At 45.5% G+C, this 18,104-nt stretch overlaps 1 protein-coding gene across 5 annotated transcripts in view; it reads left to right on the top strand.

The window, feature by feature from the left end:
- The window catches only part of TENM1 (teneurin transmembrane protein 1), a 1,354,271-nt gene that overhangs the window by 886,708 nt on the left and 449,459 nt on the right, over positions 1-18,104 (top strand). For all 5 annotated transcript variants that reach the window (XM_075323916.1, XM_075323915.1, XM_075323914.1 and 2 more), the window contains one exon: positions 2,225-2,425. In XM_075323916.1, coding sequence (XP_075180031.1) covers positions 2,225-2,425 — 201 coding nt within the window. The remainder of the gene's footprint in view (positions 1-2,224; positions 2,426-18,104) is intronic.

The raw sequence follows: 18,104 nt of genomic DNA, 5'->3' as shown, positions 1-18,104 counted from the left end.
GTGTGAGTCCGTGACGGGTGAAGCAACGTGAGACTCGCAAGAGATACACGCGAGGCACTCGCAAGTGTGACACCGGCCTAAGGCATGTAATGCCATGCAATCTATGTGTGTACTGCTACCTTTAGTACAGACAGATAGTAGAAATATATCATGCTGAAGTCCGGAGGCTTAAGGTACCGTCACACTAAGAGACGTTCCAGCGATCCCACCAGCAACCTGACCTGGCAGGGATCGCTGGAGCGTCGATACACAGGTTGCTAGTGAGCTGTCACACAGGCAGATCTCACCAGCAACCAGTGACTAGCCTCCAACCAGCAGCGACGCGTGGAAGCGATGCTGCGCTTGGTAACTAAGGTAAATATCGGATAACCAACCCAATATTTACCTTGGCTACCAGCGCACATGGCTTAGCGCTGGCTCCCTGCACTCTTAGCCAGAGTAGACATCGGGTAAATTACCCGATGTGTAGTCTGGCTATGTGTGCAGGGAGCTGGCACTGGCAGCGTGAGAACGGCGGACGCTAGTAACGAAGGTAAATATCGGGTAACCAAGGAAAGGGCTTCTTGGTTACCCGATATTTACATTGGTTACCAGCGTCCGCAGAAGCCGGCTCCCTGCTCACTGCACATTCAGTTGTTGATCTCGCGCTGTCACACACAGCGATGTGTGCTTCACAGCGGGAGATCAACAACTAAAAAATGGTCCAGGACCTTCAGCAACAACCAGCGACCTCACAGCAGGTGCCAGGTTGTTGCTGGATGTCACACACAGCAACATCGCTAGCAAGTCATGCCTCAGCACCAATGTGGCTAGCGATGTTGCTTAGTGTGACGGTACCTTTAGGGTGCGTTTACACTGGCCAGTTAATCCGATGGATTGTGAAGGCCCATTTCCTGATCATTATCTATTATATATAGGTTGCTGATCAGCTGATGAATGAGCAAAACTGTCAAATGATTTTGAGGCTGTGTGTCCACAAGGAGTTTTTGACTCTGCGTATTTTTGTTGCATCCAAAAAGCAGTGTCCTACGGCTCATGCACCACACAGTGAGTTTTTTGCCGTGTTTTTGGGGAAAGTTTTGGTACCAAAACTGCATGTGTTTCCTTCCCCAGCAAAGTCTATGAGATTTCACTTTTGCTGTGCGAATGTTGCAATTTTTTTTGGCTGCGTTTTTGAGCCCTTCTAGGCATAATTTTAACTAAGAAATCCATTGGACAAAAAACTCATCAAAAACACATGCTTATTTTATGCAGGTTTTTTTTTTGCCTGGGATGCTTTTCTGTGAACATAGGCTGGTAACCACAAAGATGCAACATGCGCAATAGCCTTACAGCTTCAGGAAATTGTATTGGATTTATAAAAATCTACTGCCCACTGCAATTCATTTTTACTCACTGTAAAATGACCTGCGGTGCATGTTTCACATCCGCAAAATGTCAGTTTCTCTTGCAGGTACACTGAATATTATGGGCAGATTTTTCTCCTAGACTTATATTAAATGCTAAAGAATCCACAGGCTAAAAAAAAACCCAGCACACTGTGGAAATGCATCAAAAACGCATGTAATCCGCAAATAAGTATATCAATAAAGTTTTCTCAAAGCCAACTACAAGATAGTGTCAAAAACAAAGAAGGTTTATTTAAAACATGACAAACCAGCAAGAGACAAAAGCTGCAACGTCAAAAATGAGATTAAAAATGCATGTAAAATAAACTCACTCAAAAACTCATATAAAAAGCTCAAGTAACCTAATTTACATGTTAGGTGGCTTAGGTAACCCAATTTAAATAGGTACCGTAATTCTGCAACATCAAAAACTCACCAAAACCTCATTGTGTGAATGTAGCTTTAGAGTATGTAATCTTGATTTATCAAGACAAGGTGTTTTACATCTCTCTTAATAAAGGGGCAAGTTTGAGTGATTCATTAAAAAAAGAGCTTCCAACCGTCCCGAATTCAGCGGGACTGTACAGATTTGAGGGCTTTGGCTCAACTTCCTCACTCTCGTCAATTACAAAAAGGATTTGTAACCCCAAATACATGCATTTAAGAAAACAAAATGTCCCAAAGGTGAAGAGCCCCTATATGAATCTTCTATAAAGTAATACCCATCGTTAAATAGTTCAGTTTTATCTACATATTTAATTTTGTGTATGACATACTGTATAATTGGACCTTTCACACATATTTAACACAATTTTTTTTTATTTCATATGATGCAGAGAATTGTCTGGATCCATCGTGTTCTGACCATGGTGTCTGTGTGCAAGGAGAGTGCCACTGTACTGCTGGCTGGGGTGGAGTAAACTGTGAGAACGCCCTGGCCCTTTGTCAGGAGCAATGCTCTGGCCATGGGACATTTCTAATGGACAGTGGTGTCTGCAGCTGTGAACCACACTGGACCGGGGCAGATTGTTCCACAGGTAACTATCCAACCAGTTCATACTTTTTTTTAATCACGTTGATGTTTGTGCCAAAATGATTCTATTTAAAAAACACCTGTATTTTGTAAGCCTCTACAGGAACGAGCATTGTCCTGTTCACTAGTAAGGACTTCATTCCATTGTGTGAATCAAGACTATATAGTTTCTTATTGTTCTAACAAATGTATACTGACTAGGCTGCTATTGTACTGGATTATATAGAAAAACATGATTTTTATTTCTATTTCTTACTGTAAAAACAGATATTATAAAGTGTGTCTAATATGCAGTCCATTATGGATCAGGATTAGAGCTAAGCGGACTCGCAAAAATCGGGACCAACAGGCCCCGGCTCATTTTCTTAAAAAATCCAAATGAGCCACACTGGCAATGTTTCCTGGGCCTCCCGTTGCATGAATCGTGCACAGGGAGGCCCAGGATGAGCCTCACCGGCGATGTTTCCTCCTCTGCTCAGCCTGCACCTCTTGGTGCATAAATCGTGCACCGGGAGGTTCGGTATGGAAGCCGAACTTTACAGTTCGGGTTCACTCATCTCTAGTTCTACATCATCATTTGTGACTTTCAAGGGCAGTTTATATAAAAAAAAGTAAGCTACTTGATAAATGTTGACCAGTTGGCTGATTTTTATACTTGTCTACTTTGTTTTTCTGGCATAAAACACCTTAAATTGCAATATTTTTGTTGATGTTAAATGTTGTCCAAAAATATTGGGACTTTTGGTGTTTTCATGCCATTCCCAGCCAATTATATCAATATAGAGAAAACGTGGGTGGAAAGGAAATTTTTATGCCTCCTTGTCAAATTCATAAAACGTTACATCTAGTGATGAGCGAGCATGCTTGTCACTACTCGGTACTCGCACGAGTATCGCTGTACTCGGGCTGCTCGGCGGGGACCGAGTAATCTCGCGATACTCGTGCTGTACTCGTGGTCTTCATTTCTGCATGTTGGCGCTCTTTTGAGAGCCAGCCCTCATGCAGGGATTGGCTGGCAGACCACTGCAATGCCACAGCCCTGTTAGTTGTGGAATTGCAGTGATTGGCCGGCCTGCACAGCGTGACCGAGCCTTTATATCGGCCGGCGCGCTGTGCTGTGCTCACAGCTATCCAGACTGTCAGTGCAGGGAGAGTGTCGCTGATTCAGGGAAAGCTTTGCGGCCCTTTATAGCTTTTTCAGTTGCAGGGCTGCAAACAGTGTGACCAAAAGTCCTTCTCAGGACTATTCTAGTTGTATACAGGCAGGCAGGGTATAGCCAGGTCGGAGTACAGTAGCAGAGTCCTTCTCAGGACTATTGTTGCTATATACAGGCAGGGTATAGCCAGGTCTGAATACAGGCTAGTGACCAAAAGAGTCCTTGTCAGGACTATTGTACCAGTATACAGGCAGGCAGGCAGGCAGGGTAGTGGTGACCGTATACCAGCCTTCATCATATCTGGGGCTGGTGTACACAGTGTAAAACAGTCCAGATAGTGTCTGACTTGTCTGTAATTGTCGCTCCCCAAAAAAACCTGTTAGGTTCTTATTGCGTCCGTGCTTGGTTTTTAAAACCGCACGTGTGTGCCTGTTGGTGGCAGCGTACAGGTGCACTTGTGTGCAATTTCCAGAAACTTTGATATAACGCACAAGTAGTGAATATACACGTCAGCAGTGCACAGCATTGCAAAATGCGCAAGGGCATTGGCAAGGAACAAGGAAGTGGACGTGATGGTGGTGCAGGCAGAGGCCGAGGTCGTGGGCAAGCTCTAATTTCGCCACAACAAAGGGCCACATCTAGTCGCTCGCACGTCCTGTCCCAAATTCTTGGGGACCGCAGCAGTACACCGCTCTTGAACCAAGACCAGTGTCAACAGGTTGTTAGTTGGATAGCAGATAATGCTTCCAGTCAGATTGGCACCACCACAAACACTCTGTCTTCCACACGGTCAAGTGTCAGTAGCCGTGATACTGCACCGCACATTTCTGAACCTGATCCTCCTTCCTATCACCAGGCTGAGTACACGTCCTCCTCGGACATTAATGATCCCACACTTGGACACTCGGAAGAGCTGTTCACGTTTCCATTCACACATTCTGGCCTCTCGCCAGCTCATATTGAAGTGGGTCATGAGGAGATCGTCTGTACAGATAGCCAAATATTTGAGCAGCCACGTTCTCACGAAGTTGGCAACGTGTCCCAACAAGTGGTGGACGATGATGAGACACAATTGTCAGGAAGTCAGGAGGAGGAGCAGGGTGCGGAAGAGGAAGACGACGTGGTGGATGATCCAGTAACTGACCCAACCTGGCAAGAGGATATGCAGAGCAAGGACAGCAGTGCACAGGGGGAGGGAGGCGTAGCATCACAACAGGCAGTAAGAAGCAGGGTGGTGGCCCCAGGCAGAAGTCAGGCAACCGTTCCCCGGAACAACACGACGACACAAGGTGCCTGTACAAATGTTAGGTCTTCCCGAGTCTGGCAGTTTTTTAAGTTGGATCCAGATGATTCAAAAAAGGCCATTTGCAACACCTGCCGTGCCAGCATCAGCAGGGGTACCAAAACTAGCAGCCTGACCACCACCAGCATGATCAGGCACATGTCAGCCAAGCACCCGACTTTGTGGGAAGTACAACAGAGTCGAGGAGCAGTGCTTGCTGATGTCACTGCTACGTCTTCGCTGGTTGTGCATGCGAGCCAATCCTCTGTCCATGCTGCCTGCGAACAAGCCTCCTCCACTCCTGCACCTGCAGTTGCCTACGCAGAAAGAACACCATCATCAAGCACGTCCTTGTCCAAGGGCAGCATTCAGTTATCCATTCAGCAAACCTTTGAACGCAGGCGCAAATACACTGCCAACACCCCACATGCCACAGTTCTAAATGCTAACATTTCGCGACTGCTTGCGCTGGAAATGTTGCCTTTTAGGCTGGTGGAGACAGAAGCATTCCGTGACCTGATGGCGGCAGCTGTCCCACGTTACTCGGTCCCCAGCCGCCACTATTTCTCCCGGTGTGCCGTCCCCGCGTTGCATAACCACGTGTCACAAAACATCACACGTGCCCTGAACAACACTGTTTCACCCAAGGTCCACCTAACCACAGACACGTGGACAAGTGCTTGTGGGCAAGGCCGCTACATCTCGTTGACGGCACACTGGGTTAATATTGTGGAAGCTGGGACCCAGTCTGAGCGAGGGACGGAACACGTCCTTCCCACACCAAGGTTTGCAGGCCCTACCTCAGTCAGTGTTTCACCCACACTCTACAGCTCCGGAATGTCATGCTCTTCAGCCTCCTCCTCCTCCTGCGCATCCTCATCCACTGTGCCCTCCACACCAGTCACAAGCTGGAAGCACTGCAGCACTGCCTCGGCGAAGCGGCAACAGGCTGTGCTGAAGCTAATCTGCATAGGTGACAAACCCCACAATGCAGAAGAGCTGTGGACAGCTCTGAAACAGCAGGCAGATCACTGGCTCACACCTCTGAACCTAAAGCCAGGAAAGGTCGTGTGTGACAATGGCCGGAACCTGGTGGCGGCTTTGAGGCGAGGCCAGCTGACACATGTTCCATGCGTGGCCCATGTGCTCAACCTCGTGGTTCAGCGGTTTATAAAGTCATACCCAGAGCTGTCTGATCTGCTGGTAAAAGTTCGCCGCCTGTCTGCACATTTTCGAAAGTCACCTACTGCTTCAGCCGGCCTTGCCGGCTTTCAGCGCCGTTTGCATCTTCCGGCTCACAGACTGGTGTGTGATGTCCCCACGCGTTGGAATTCAACTCTGCACATGTTGGTCAGGATATGTGAGCAGAAGAGGGCAGTTGTTGAGTACCTGCATCACCTAAGCCGTCGGGAAATGGGTCAAACTCCACACATAACACCTGAGGAGTGGAGATGGATGTCAGACCTATGTACCATCCTCCAAAACTTTGAGGACTCCACCAAGATGGTGAGTGGTGATGACGCCATTATTAGCGTCACCATACCGCTACTCTGCCTTCTAAAACGGTCTCTGCTGAAAAACAAACATGATGCATTGCAGGCGGAGCGCGATGAGTTGCAGCAAGAAACAGTAGTGGGTGTGGGTGATAACACACAGCCCAGCCTCGTCTCATCACAACGTGCAGTGGAGGACTATGACGAGGAGGAGGATGAAGACATGGAGCAACTCTCCGGCCAAATTGAGGATATGACATGCACACCAGTCATATCCTCGGTTCAGCGTGGCTGGCCAGAGGACAGGGTAGATGAGGAGGAGGAGGAGGAGGAGGAGGAGGAGGACAGCATGTTCAGTCATCTTGTTGGTCAGGCTACTGAAGTCCTGGCTGTTAAGAGTCTGGCGCACATGGCTGACTTTATGGTAAGCTGCCTGTCTCGTGACCCTCGCGTTAAGAACATCTTGGCCGACAATCATTACTGGTTGGTATCACTGTTAGACCCACGCTACAAGGAGAACTTTTTGTCTCTTATTCCCGTGGAGGAGAGGTCAACCAAAATGCAGCAGTTCCGGAAGGCCATACTCACGGAAGTAGGCAAAGCATTCCCCTCACAAAACGCTAGCGGCATAGGTCAGGAATCAGTGGACAACCGAGGCGTACAGCCGAGAGAGGCACAAGTCCAATCCGCCAGAGGTAGGGGAACAGTCTTTAAGATGTGGGACAGTTTTCTCAGCCCCTCACGTACCACAGCCCCTGAGGTGCGGGGTAGTGCCACAAGAAATCCTAAGTTTGCCCAGATGCTGAAGGAGTACCTTGCAGATCGAACAACTGTACTCCGACATTCCTCTGTGCCTTACAATTATTGGGTATCCAAGCTGGACACGTGGCATGAATTGGCTCTCTACGCCTTGGAAGTCCTGGCCTGCCCTGCTGCTAGCGTTTTGTCAGAGCGTGTTTTTAGTGCCGCAGGTGGAATCATTACAGATAAACGCACCCGCCTGTCAACTGAAAATGCTGACAGGCTGACTCTGATCAAGATGAACAAGGGTTGGATTGGGACAGACTTCACCACACCACCAGCAAATGAGAGCGGAATTTAAAGTTTGCCATGTACCTCCACTCACCCATGGGTACACACTTCTGGACTTTGGATAATCGCTGGACTGCTCCTCCTTCTCCTCATGCGCCACCATGATGATGACCGTTACAAATTGCAATACTTAGGCCTTTGTTTCAGGTATACCCCCAGTGGTAAATTTTTTCGCCCATTCTTTGCAGAATGGACATTACAACGACAGGAGACCCGCTCCTTTGCAATGGGAACAATGTTTTGAGGCCCTCATGCACGTCTCTACCCAGGGACAACGTGGAGCCTCCCAATTTTTGGCTGCCCTGCCTAAGGGCTATACTATAATACACCCACTTCCTTAAAATGGACACTTAATGTTTTGAGGCCCTCATGCACGTCTCTATCCAGGGACAATGTGGAGCCTCCCAATTTTTGGCTGCCCTGGCAAAGGGCTATACTGAAATAGACCCACTTCCTTACAATGGGCACTTCAGGTTTACAGGCCCTCATGCACGTCTCTATCCAGGGACAATGTGGAGCCTCCCAATTTTTGGCTGCCCTGGCAAAGGGCTATACTGAAATAGACCCACTTCCTTACAATGGGCACTTCAGGTTTACAGGCCATCATGCACGTCTCTATCCAGGGACAATGTGGAGCCTCCCAATTTTTGGCTGCCCTGGCAAAGGGCTATACTGAAATAGACCCACTTCCTTACAATGGGCACTTCAGGTTTACAGCCCATCATGCACGTCTCTATCCAGGGACAATGTGGAGCCTCCCAATTTTTGGCTGCCCTGGCAAAGGGCTATACTGAAATAGACCCACTTCCTTACAATGGGCACTTCAGGTTTACAGGCCATCATGCACGTCTCTATCCAGGGACAATGTGGAGCCTCCCAATTTTTGGCTGCCCTGGCAAAGGGCTATACTGAAATAGACCCACTTCCTTACAATGGGCACTTCAGGTTTACAGGCCATCATGCACGTCTCTATCCAGGGACAATGTGGAGCCTCCCAATTTTTGGCTGCCCTGGCAAAGTGCTATACTGAAATAGACCCACTTCCTTACAATGGGCACTTCAGGTTTACAGGCCATCATGCACGTCTCTATCCAGGGACAATGTGGAGCCTCCCAATTTTTGGCTGCCCTGGCAAAGGGCTATAATGAAATAGACCCACTTCATTACAATGGGCACTTCAGGTTTACAGGCCCTCATGCACGTCTCTATCCAGGGACAATGTGGAGCCTCCCAATTTTTGGCTGCCCTGGCAAAGGGCTATACTGAAATAGACCCACTTCCTTACAATGGGCACTTCAGGTTTACAGGCCATCATGCACGTCTCTATCCAGGGACAATGTGGAGCCTCCCAATTTTTGGCTGCCCTGGCAAAGGGCTATACTGAAATAGACCCACTTCCTTACAATGGGCACTTCAGGTTTACAGGCCATCATGCACGTCTCTATCCAGGGACAATGTGGAGCCTCCCAATTTTTGGCTGCCCTGGCAAAGGGCTATACTGAAATAGACCCACTTCCTTACAATGGGCACTTCAGGTTTACAGGCCCTCATGCACGTCTGTATGCAGGGGCATTGGTGAACCTCACAATTTTGGACTGCCCTGGCAAAGGAAAATACTACAAAGACTCACTTCCTCAAAATGGGCACATTAGACTCAAGAGGCCTTCATGTATGTCTCTTCTCAGGGACATCGGAGTGCCACACAATGTTTTCACGTAAAATCCTTCATGTATTAATCTCAAAAAGTAACATACACCAGCTCTATCTCACTATTGGGTATGTGCCCTTAACATTTCCGCCATGAAAAATCATTTTGGGGTCATTTTGGAAGGTTTTCTGGTGAGTCCGTAAAAATGGCGTAAAACGCGGACAAAATTGTTCACAGCTGTGACTTTTCAGTGATAAATGCTTCAAGGGGTCTTCCCCATGCTGTTGCCATGTCATTTGAGCACTCTTCTGAGACTTTTGTGCCATTTTTAGGGTTTCTCCATGCTGCCGGGGGGTCATTTCACAAAAATACTCGGGTCTCCCATAGGATAACATTGGGCTCGTTGCTCGGCCCGAGTACACGAGTATCTTGGGAGGCTCGGCCCGAGCTTCGAGCACCCGAGCTTTTTAGTACTCGCTCATCACTAGTTACATCCCTTTAGTGATGTAAATTAGGTCAGAAATGTACCCATTTGTGGTGGAGGTGCATGCCCAACAACAGATGTGCCTTTGATATGTACCTCTTAATGGATTAGGATTACGTACTTCAACAAGTCAGTTCAGTAAGACTAATGTGTACAATACCAGTCTTAATAGAGCTCCTTGCCCGTTTCCTTAAGTCTGGCATTTAGTCTACCAGCCTTAAATGAGGGGTGTACAGGAATAAGATGTGCCAAATTTGTTAAGAGGTGCATGTCACTTTATTCAGCGCATTTCATTTTAGCGATGCTTGACAAGATCTGTGTGAAAATGACAAAATTGCAAAATTTTGAACACAACATGTTGCCACTTCTCAAAATGTTTCCTCAAGTTTTCTGGCTTAAGCATTTTGGTAAATTGGTCCCTTTGTGTCTCATATGTATAACAACGATTTACAGTTAAAGTTCTTCAACTTAAATTCAGCTCAAAATGTCTTCATTCTCTTTGATGGCCACATGAAATTTATCATGTAATTATGAAGTGGTTTTTTTCACTTAAAGGAACTCAAGAAAATCTTCCCGCAGTTTCTTCTCTAATCTACTTCTGTTCTTAGATTCTATTTTCCTCATATTACAATCACCGTACTTTTCGTTTTAGAAGAGGCACCAGATTATAAGACGCACCTCAAATTTAGAGGAAAAAAAGGGAAAAAAATATGGGGTTCTTCTTATAATGGGGTGGGGGGGGGGCAGTGATGGTGAACCCTGCGTCATAGAAGGCAGGGGCAGTGCTGGAGTAAGACGATGCTGCAGGCAGTGCAGCAGCTGTACCAGATGCTCGCTGCGGGCACTGTGAGGTAGGAAGAGCATTCAGAAACTGTTGATGGTGCGGGCTTCCAAGAAATGGCACTCAATCAATGGGTTGGAGGCGGTGTGTGTGTAGATGAGATCCCAAGCTGAGAGCCCGCATCGCTGACATTTTCAGAATGGCGACCCCCATAGCACAGCCCGCAGAATAGCCCACCACCCGCAATAAGCCCGCAGCACAGTATCCACGGCCCACAGCATTTCCCGTGACCCTTCTCCACCTGGCCCCGGTAAGCTACATTTGGATTATAAGACGCACCCCTCATTTTCTTCCCAAATTTTTAGGAGGAAAAGTGCATCTTATTATACAAAATATACGGTAAATTAGAAACTTGCAGAGAAATACTGCTGTGTGTCAGGAGCTCAGCTCTGTCCTCCTTCCTTCTCATCGTTCTCTGTCTGGCTGTGTGACAACTGGCTGCAGCAGAACCCTCCCTGTTCTGCAATAGCAAAAATGATCACTAAGCTCCTCCCCCTCACTTATGAGGGTGTGGCTTCAATGCTGAAAATAATATTTACTGCGTTCTCTACTGGATTTCTATAAGAATAATCTTTTCAGAAATATTCACAAAATGCAAGAAAATTAAAAATAGTGAGCAACTACTTTTTTGTCTACTCTAAACATTCATTTCTGAGTACTGTTCCTTTAAATTATATACAATGTGAAATTTGAACAGTATTCACATTCACGTCACTTTCTTTAATTTCTTGGCAAGCTAGCCCCTGTGATATCGTCTTTCTTTGGAGAAAAGGGTAAATTATTGTGGATATAATACGAAATTGCCAGGTAAACAGGAACGCAATTGTACATCTGAGTGGCATCGCACCTCATTAGAGTTCTTAAAATGTGACATTTTGTCTACTAAAAGTTAGCACAATGTTCTTTAGGATAGTTGTAAAATGCTAGTTGTAATTAACAGTTAGTGGAATAAAACAGCGCGACTTTTGACAAGTTGACAAGTTTGCAATAATCTCTGTGAATAAATAAGTGCGCACTCAGCAACTTTAAATTCTGACTTCCCGTTCATGAAAGCTTTTCAATTCTCTTCCAAACCGGGAACATATTTCTTTTCAAAAGGAAACAAAATACCCTTTGCAAGGAAATATAACCAGGTAATTGCATATTGCGGAATGCAAAGCATAAAACTTTTCAGTTTCACCTGTCATAGTATTTTTCTCAGCACAATGGAATTATCGATCCGTTGGCCTCAGGGGCGGATTTATCTATAGGCTCAGTAGGCTTGTGCCCTAGGGAAGGAGCATTTACTAGAAAGATAACTCACCTATGAATATGCTGAATATTTTGTATTCATATGAAAATGATACATATTCATTACTTATTTTGCACTCTCAATTAAGAAAAAGCAATTGAGATAATTCAGGTGTGTTTTACAGAAGGTAAGGTGCAGGGTAAGATCGACAATTATTGGGGGTTTGGAAGGTTCCACTGCAACCAGATGGAAGCAAAGTCCTCTGTCTTAGGAGTCATTGAGAGATTCATGGTGCAAATGCGTGTGCTATTCCTTTTTCTACATGGATACTACACATACCCATTATAATCTGGCAGCATGGATGACAACAGCCAAAACAAGTCTACTTTGGCCTCCATGTGCCATCCATGTGCTTTACATGTTTAACATTGCAATGGACAGGAGAAGCTTTGCAATTCATTTAGTCGATGATCCAGCCGTAAAAACACCGATGGCAAAATGGACACATGGCTCGTACATTGATGACACCATGATCCAAAACACTGATGACACAGTACTTTTTTTTTAATGTATGTGTTAAACACGAACGTGTGAATAAGGCCTTAAAATACATTTACACTTAAAGATTAACACAAACAAGCATTCTTAAGAATGTTCATTTAACAATAATCTTTCAGACTAAACAGGCTGCTGATCACCTGATGAATGCTCGTTCTTCAGGTGAAATGATCTTTCGCAGTGGAAAAGATTATCATTCTCAGTGGTGTATCGGACTCACTCTGCCACGGACCATGGCAGCCTATGAGTAAACAAGCCCTTAAATGACAGCAGATTATTAAAGGTTTATCAATGAGTGGTCAGAGTAAACTGACTCTTAGGGGTACTTTGCACGTTGCAACATCGCTACTGCGATATCGTCGGGGTCAAATCGAAAGTGACGCACATCTGGCGTTGGTAATGATGTCGCAACATGTAAAGCCTAGATGCGCAGATAAATGATCGCTAAAGCGTCGGAAAACGGTGATCTCTGTAGTGTCGGACATTTTCATAATGTCGCACCAATAGGAGATATGATGTTGTTCCTCATTTCTGCGGCAGCACACATCACTATGTATGAAGCCGCAGGAGTGAGGAACGTCTCCTTACCTGCCTCCACCGGCTATGCGGAAGGAAGGAGGTGGGCGGGATGTTTACGTTCCGCTCATCTCCGCCCCTCCACTTCTATTGGACGGCTTCCGTGTGACATCGCTGTGACGCCGCACGACACGCCCCCTTAGGAAGGAGGTGAGTCGCCGGCCAGAGCGACGTCGCAGGGTAGGTAAGTGCGTGTGAAGCTGCCATAGCGACGGGGGCAGGTGCTATTGCACTCGGCATCGCTAGCATCGGCTAGCGATGTCACAGCGTGCAAAGTACCCCTTAGACCTTGTGCCCACGCTGCGTATTTTGACACGGATTTTAACACAGTTTTTTAGAAATCTGCAGCAAAATCTGCATGTCCATTGTGAAGCCAGCAAAGTCTATGAAAATTCTGAAGTCTTGTGCCCACGTTGAGTATTTTTCCCTTGCGTATTTGGTGCAGATTTATTTTTTTCTGCACCAAATCTGCACCAAATACGCAAGGGAAAAATAAGCAATGTGGGCACAGCTCTTCTGAATTCTCATAGACTTTGCTGGCGTCACAATGGACATGCAGATTTTGCTGCAGTTATATGAAAATACGCGTCAAAACTACACAGTGTGAGCACTGGACCTTTGGCTGAGGTCACACTGGCATACAGCACCCGATAATTCTTTAATGAAAGAGAATCAGATGCGATCTGCTAATGACACAGATCACAGCTGCGGAGAAGAGGTAGGGACTACTTTTTCCCCATCTCCTCCCCAGCCTGTCTCTGCATACATCGCACTGTGGTCGGATTACATGCGAGTGCAGTGCGATGTTTCACACGCTCCCATAGACTTGTATGGTGGTGTGTGAGCCAAGGCTTGCTGCCAAACACAGCATGCTGCGATTCATTTATCATGCCGATATGGCATGAGAAATCAGTTGCAGATGGACACTATGCCATAGTTTTGCACCGGTGCGAGTGCAATCCAATGTTTTATCACATTGCACTCTTCCATGCAAAACACAAGTGGAACCGAGGGCTATGACAGGTGAGCTTAACAGTATGTCCTCTGTGTGTCCTCAGTGTGTCAGTATGTCCTCAGTATGTCCTTTCTGTGTCCTAAGTATGTCATCAGTGTGTCATCAATTTGTCCTCAGTGTATCCTCAGTATGTCCTCGGTATATCATCAGTGTGTCCTCAGTGTGTCCTCGGGGTGTGCTCAGTATGTTGTTGGTGTGTCCTTAGTGTTTACATTTTAACCATTAGTGTTTTTCTTAGACGGGTAAGCAAATAGTGATACTACAAAGCTTCTCCTATACTTTGCAATGGTAAACACGGATGGCACATAGATGTCATCCATGTATTGTACGTGTTCTTCACAGACCTATAGACTTGAATTGGCCTTTTGTCATCCATGATGCCAGAAAAAACGGACATGTCTCCAAGTTTTTTGCATGGACACACGACACATGTGAAAACACAAACATGTTAGCAGCTCCATAGGTTAGAATGAGTATGCATGGCATCTGTGAAAAAAAGGGTACTAGACATACTGGAAACGGAAGCGTGAGGGGGTCTTAGATTGTTGGACGAACCTATCAATACAGTCGGGTGTGGCCGACATTAGTCTTAGGGCTTGGTTCCACTTGCGGTTTGCACGGACGAATGCAATCCGATAGGACATTGGACTGCACTCACACCAGTGCAAAACTATGAAGCAGTGTCCATCTGCGATTGATTTCTCACACCATATCGGCCTGAAAAATGAAATGCAGCATGCTGCGTTTGACAGTGATTCTCGGCTCATGCACCCCCATATAAGCCTATGGGAGCGTGTGAAACATTGCACTGCACTTGCATGTCATCTGACTGCAGTGTGATATATGCAGAGACAGACAGCGGAGGAGATGGGGAGATTAGTCACTCCCTCTTCTCCAGAACTGTGATACAATCACAAGATCACATCACAGTCGCATGACCCTCGGCTGACGCTCGCAGCAGAGGGTCATTAGCATATCGCTTCTGATGCTCTCGCATTAAGAAGCTATACGCAAGTGGAACCGTACCCTAATGTGTAATGTGAACCTTAAGATGCCAGACAATCTAAGATGTAAATTTGTTACTGTTCGACCTCCATAATGGCATTGGTTACCTGCACTGTATAGTATGATAAATGCTTCAGTTGTTGCTTTAGCGCAGGGGTGGTGATCCTCCGGCCTGCGGGCCGCAAATGACTTTTTATATGCACATTCCCGGGGATCACAGTGCTTGGGCGTCAGCCGCAGTTTTGTCGGCTTCCGGCCCTTTAAATCACAATGTGTGATGTGAGCAGCATACAGCCTTAACTATGTGTGCATACCATTAGGTCCTCAGCACGCTGACTTGTGCCAGTGTGCTGAGGACATACTTTGTGGGCAGGTCAAGCGCGAGATCCACTCCCGTCCCACAGAAGAAGAAGGTTGACCGGCCTCTCTGCTGTACATACCTCCCAATAGTGTGTGACTCCTCCCTCCCCTGTGCTGTGAGCCCTCCACCCAGCACTGTGAGACCTCCACCGAGCGCTCTGTATCCCCCTAACACTGTGTACGCCCACCAGTGCTGTGTGTTCTCCCCAGTGCTCTGTGTCACCAACCCTGTGCTGTGTGCCCCGCAGAGCTGCGTACCACCCCCCAATCCTGTTTACCCCCCCGGTGCTGGGTACACACCCATACATCACAGGAGGGGTTCTCGTATCGGAAGCTATGCGCAAGTGTAATCAAGTGTAATCAAGGTCTTAAAAGGAATCCGTCAGCTGATAGATGCTGGCCAAACAATGAGCAGCATGTATCAGCCACTGGCTATATTATTACAGATAGGTACAGTATGTTTCATCTAAAACATACTTTTTACAGCCACCGGGGACCAAGCCACACTATGTACTAGTCTTTCAGGCAAGTCCCCGGCCATTCACAGAGATTGACAGGTCTCTGCCTAAGTGCAAGTATGTATACAAATTAAAACAGGTTACAGTATTTATTTAACCAATATAGCACCATCAGTTTCCACAGAACTTTACCGATATCACCATCACTGTACCCATTAGGGTTTTATAATCTAAATTTCCTCAGTAGGTTGTGGAAGTTTGGAAGGAAACCCACACGTAGAACATACAAACTCATTTCAGATATTGGTCTTGATGGGTTTGAACCCAAGACTCCTGTACTGCAAAGCTTCAAACTACCAAATAACCCACTATGCTGCCCGTTAGTTAGCCAATTAACCACCATGCTGCCCAGTAGCTAGCCAATAAGCCACCATGCTGCCCAGTAGCTAACCCATGAGCCACCATGCTGCCCAGTAGCTAGCCAATGAGCCACCATTCTGCCCAGGAGATAGCCAATGAGTTACCATGTTGACCAGGAGCTAGCCAATGAGCCACCATTCTGCCCAGGAGATAGCCAATGAGTTACCATGTTGACCAGGAGCTAGCCAATGAGCTACCATTCTGCCCAGGAGCTAGCCAATGAGTTACCATCCTGCCCACTAGCCACATTGGGGGAGAGCTTTTGTGAAAGTTTACAAAACCTCATCCACATGCTGCAGATAAAGCCAGCAATGTAAAGTCATAGTCACTGTGGATTTGACACCCGCATTTATTCAATTTAAACTGTGGACTTTCACTATAGATTTCATTTAGAATTGAATTGCTGAAGTATTTGGTAAATATTCTGTATTTACAGATTCCCAGTGGATCTTCTGCTGTTGAAAAAATATACCACATGTGGGAAAGCCCAGACAGTGTGGTTTAAAGTCAAATTAACTATCAAAAATACAAAGATAAAAAGAATAAAAATGAAATTATTGATGTATGTATTTTATTATCTCTTATACAATAATATTAGGAATGTTGATAAAAAAAAGACTCTAAGGGCATCTTTTCCATATTTATTAATTAACTCATTACATTAATTTTAAGATCTGAAATATTTAGTTAAAATATGTACCGAACAAAAGAGTACAATACCAGAGAACATTTGTATCAGCGACCAATACTTATGGCTTTCTAGAGAAAATATTGCTTCAAAAATTTCCAGTTAAACCTTTGCCTGTATTTTAGGACATACTTTACTGTAATTCATTATTTTACATGTATGACAATAGCATGAACCAAAAAATGGGCTAATTAATCGGTAGGGTCAAAACCTGCTGGTTTGTAGATAAAGCCTGGACCCACATGTAAACACTCATCTAACTAACAGGATTGTGAGAACTTAGTAACTAAAGTATAATGCAAATTTTAAGGGATTTCTTCTCTTGTCAAAATACCACTCTGCATTACAGATACAGTGATACAAAGTTGTAAAAGATTATATAGAATTTATTATTTTAGATAAATCCAATTTTGCAAGTTTTCCCACCTATAAAGAATGGAGAGGTCTGTCATTTTTATCATACGTACAACTCAACTGTGAAAGACAGAATAAAAAAATCCAGAAAATAAAACTGATTTTCTAATAATTAATTTACATTTTATTACATGAAAGTAGTATTTGATCACAAACTAATCAACAATAATTCTGGCTCTCACAGACCTGTTATTATTTCTTTAAGAAGCCATAATACTCTGCACTCATTACCTGTATTAATTGCACAGGTTTATACTCGTTACCTGTATAAAAGACACCTGTCCCACACTCAATCAATCACAATCCAATCTCTCCACCATGGCCAAGACTAAAGACCTGTCTAAGGACACCAGGGACAAACCTACACAAGGATGGGGTGGACTACAGGACAAAAGGCAAGCAGCTTGGTGAGAAGGCAACAACTATTTCTTACAATTGTTAGAAAATTGCTGAAAAGACAAAGGCGCAATATAGGGTTTTATCCTTGTGGGATTAAGAGGGACAAACAGGAAATTACTCACCTTTACAGGTTGTGAACAGTCACAGCCACCACAGTAACTTCGAAATCCTCGGCCACACCAATCCCCGTAAGGATGATGAAGCGTGGATGGAGAAGAGAAGGGGTTAACACTGCGCTGCCAAGGTATGGATCAGACAGATTATTTGAAAGTATACTTGTGATTTGTTCTGAAGGAAGCAAAGCCTCTGAAACACATGGAACAACATCATTTTCAAATCATCTGTCTGATCCATATCTTGGCAGCGCGGTGTTAATACCTTCTCTTTTCCATCCACACTTAATTATTAGAAAATGGAAGAAACATAAGATGACTGTCAATCTTAGTCAGTCTAGGGCTCCGTGCAAGATTTCGCCTTGGGGGTTAAAGATGATTTTGAGAAAGGTCAGGAATCTGCACAGAATTACATGGTAGGACTTGGTCAATGACCTGAAGAGAGCTGG

This window comes from Anomaloglossus baeobatrachus, chromosome 9 (assembly GCF_048569485.1).
Source record: "Anomaloglossus baeobatrachus isolate aAnoBae1 chromosome 9, aAnoBae1.hap1, whole genome shotgun sequence".
Classification (NCBI taxonomy): Eukaryota; Metazoa; Chordata; class Amphibia; order Anura; family Aromobatidae; genus Anomaloglossus; species Anomaloglossus baeobatrachus.
Note: the sequence above shows the minus strand (reverse complement) of the source record. Positions and strands in the feature narration are given on the sequence as shown.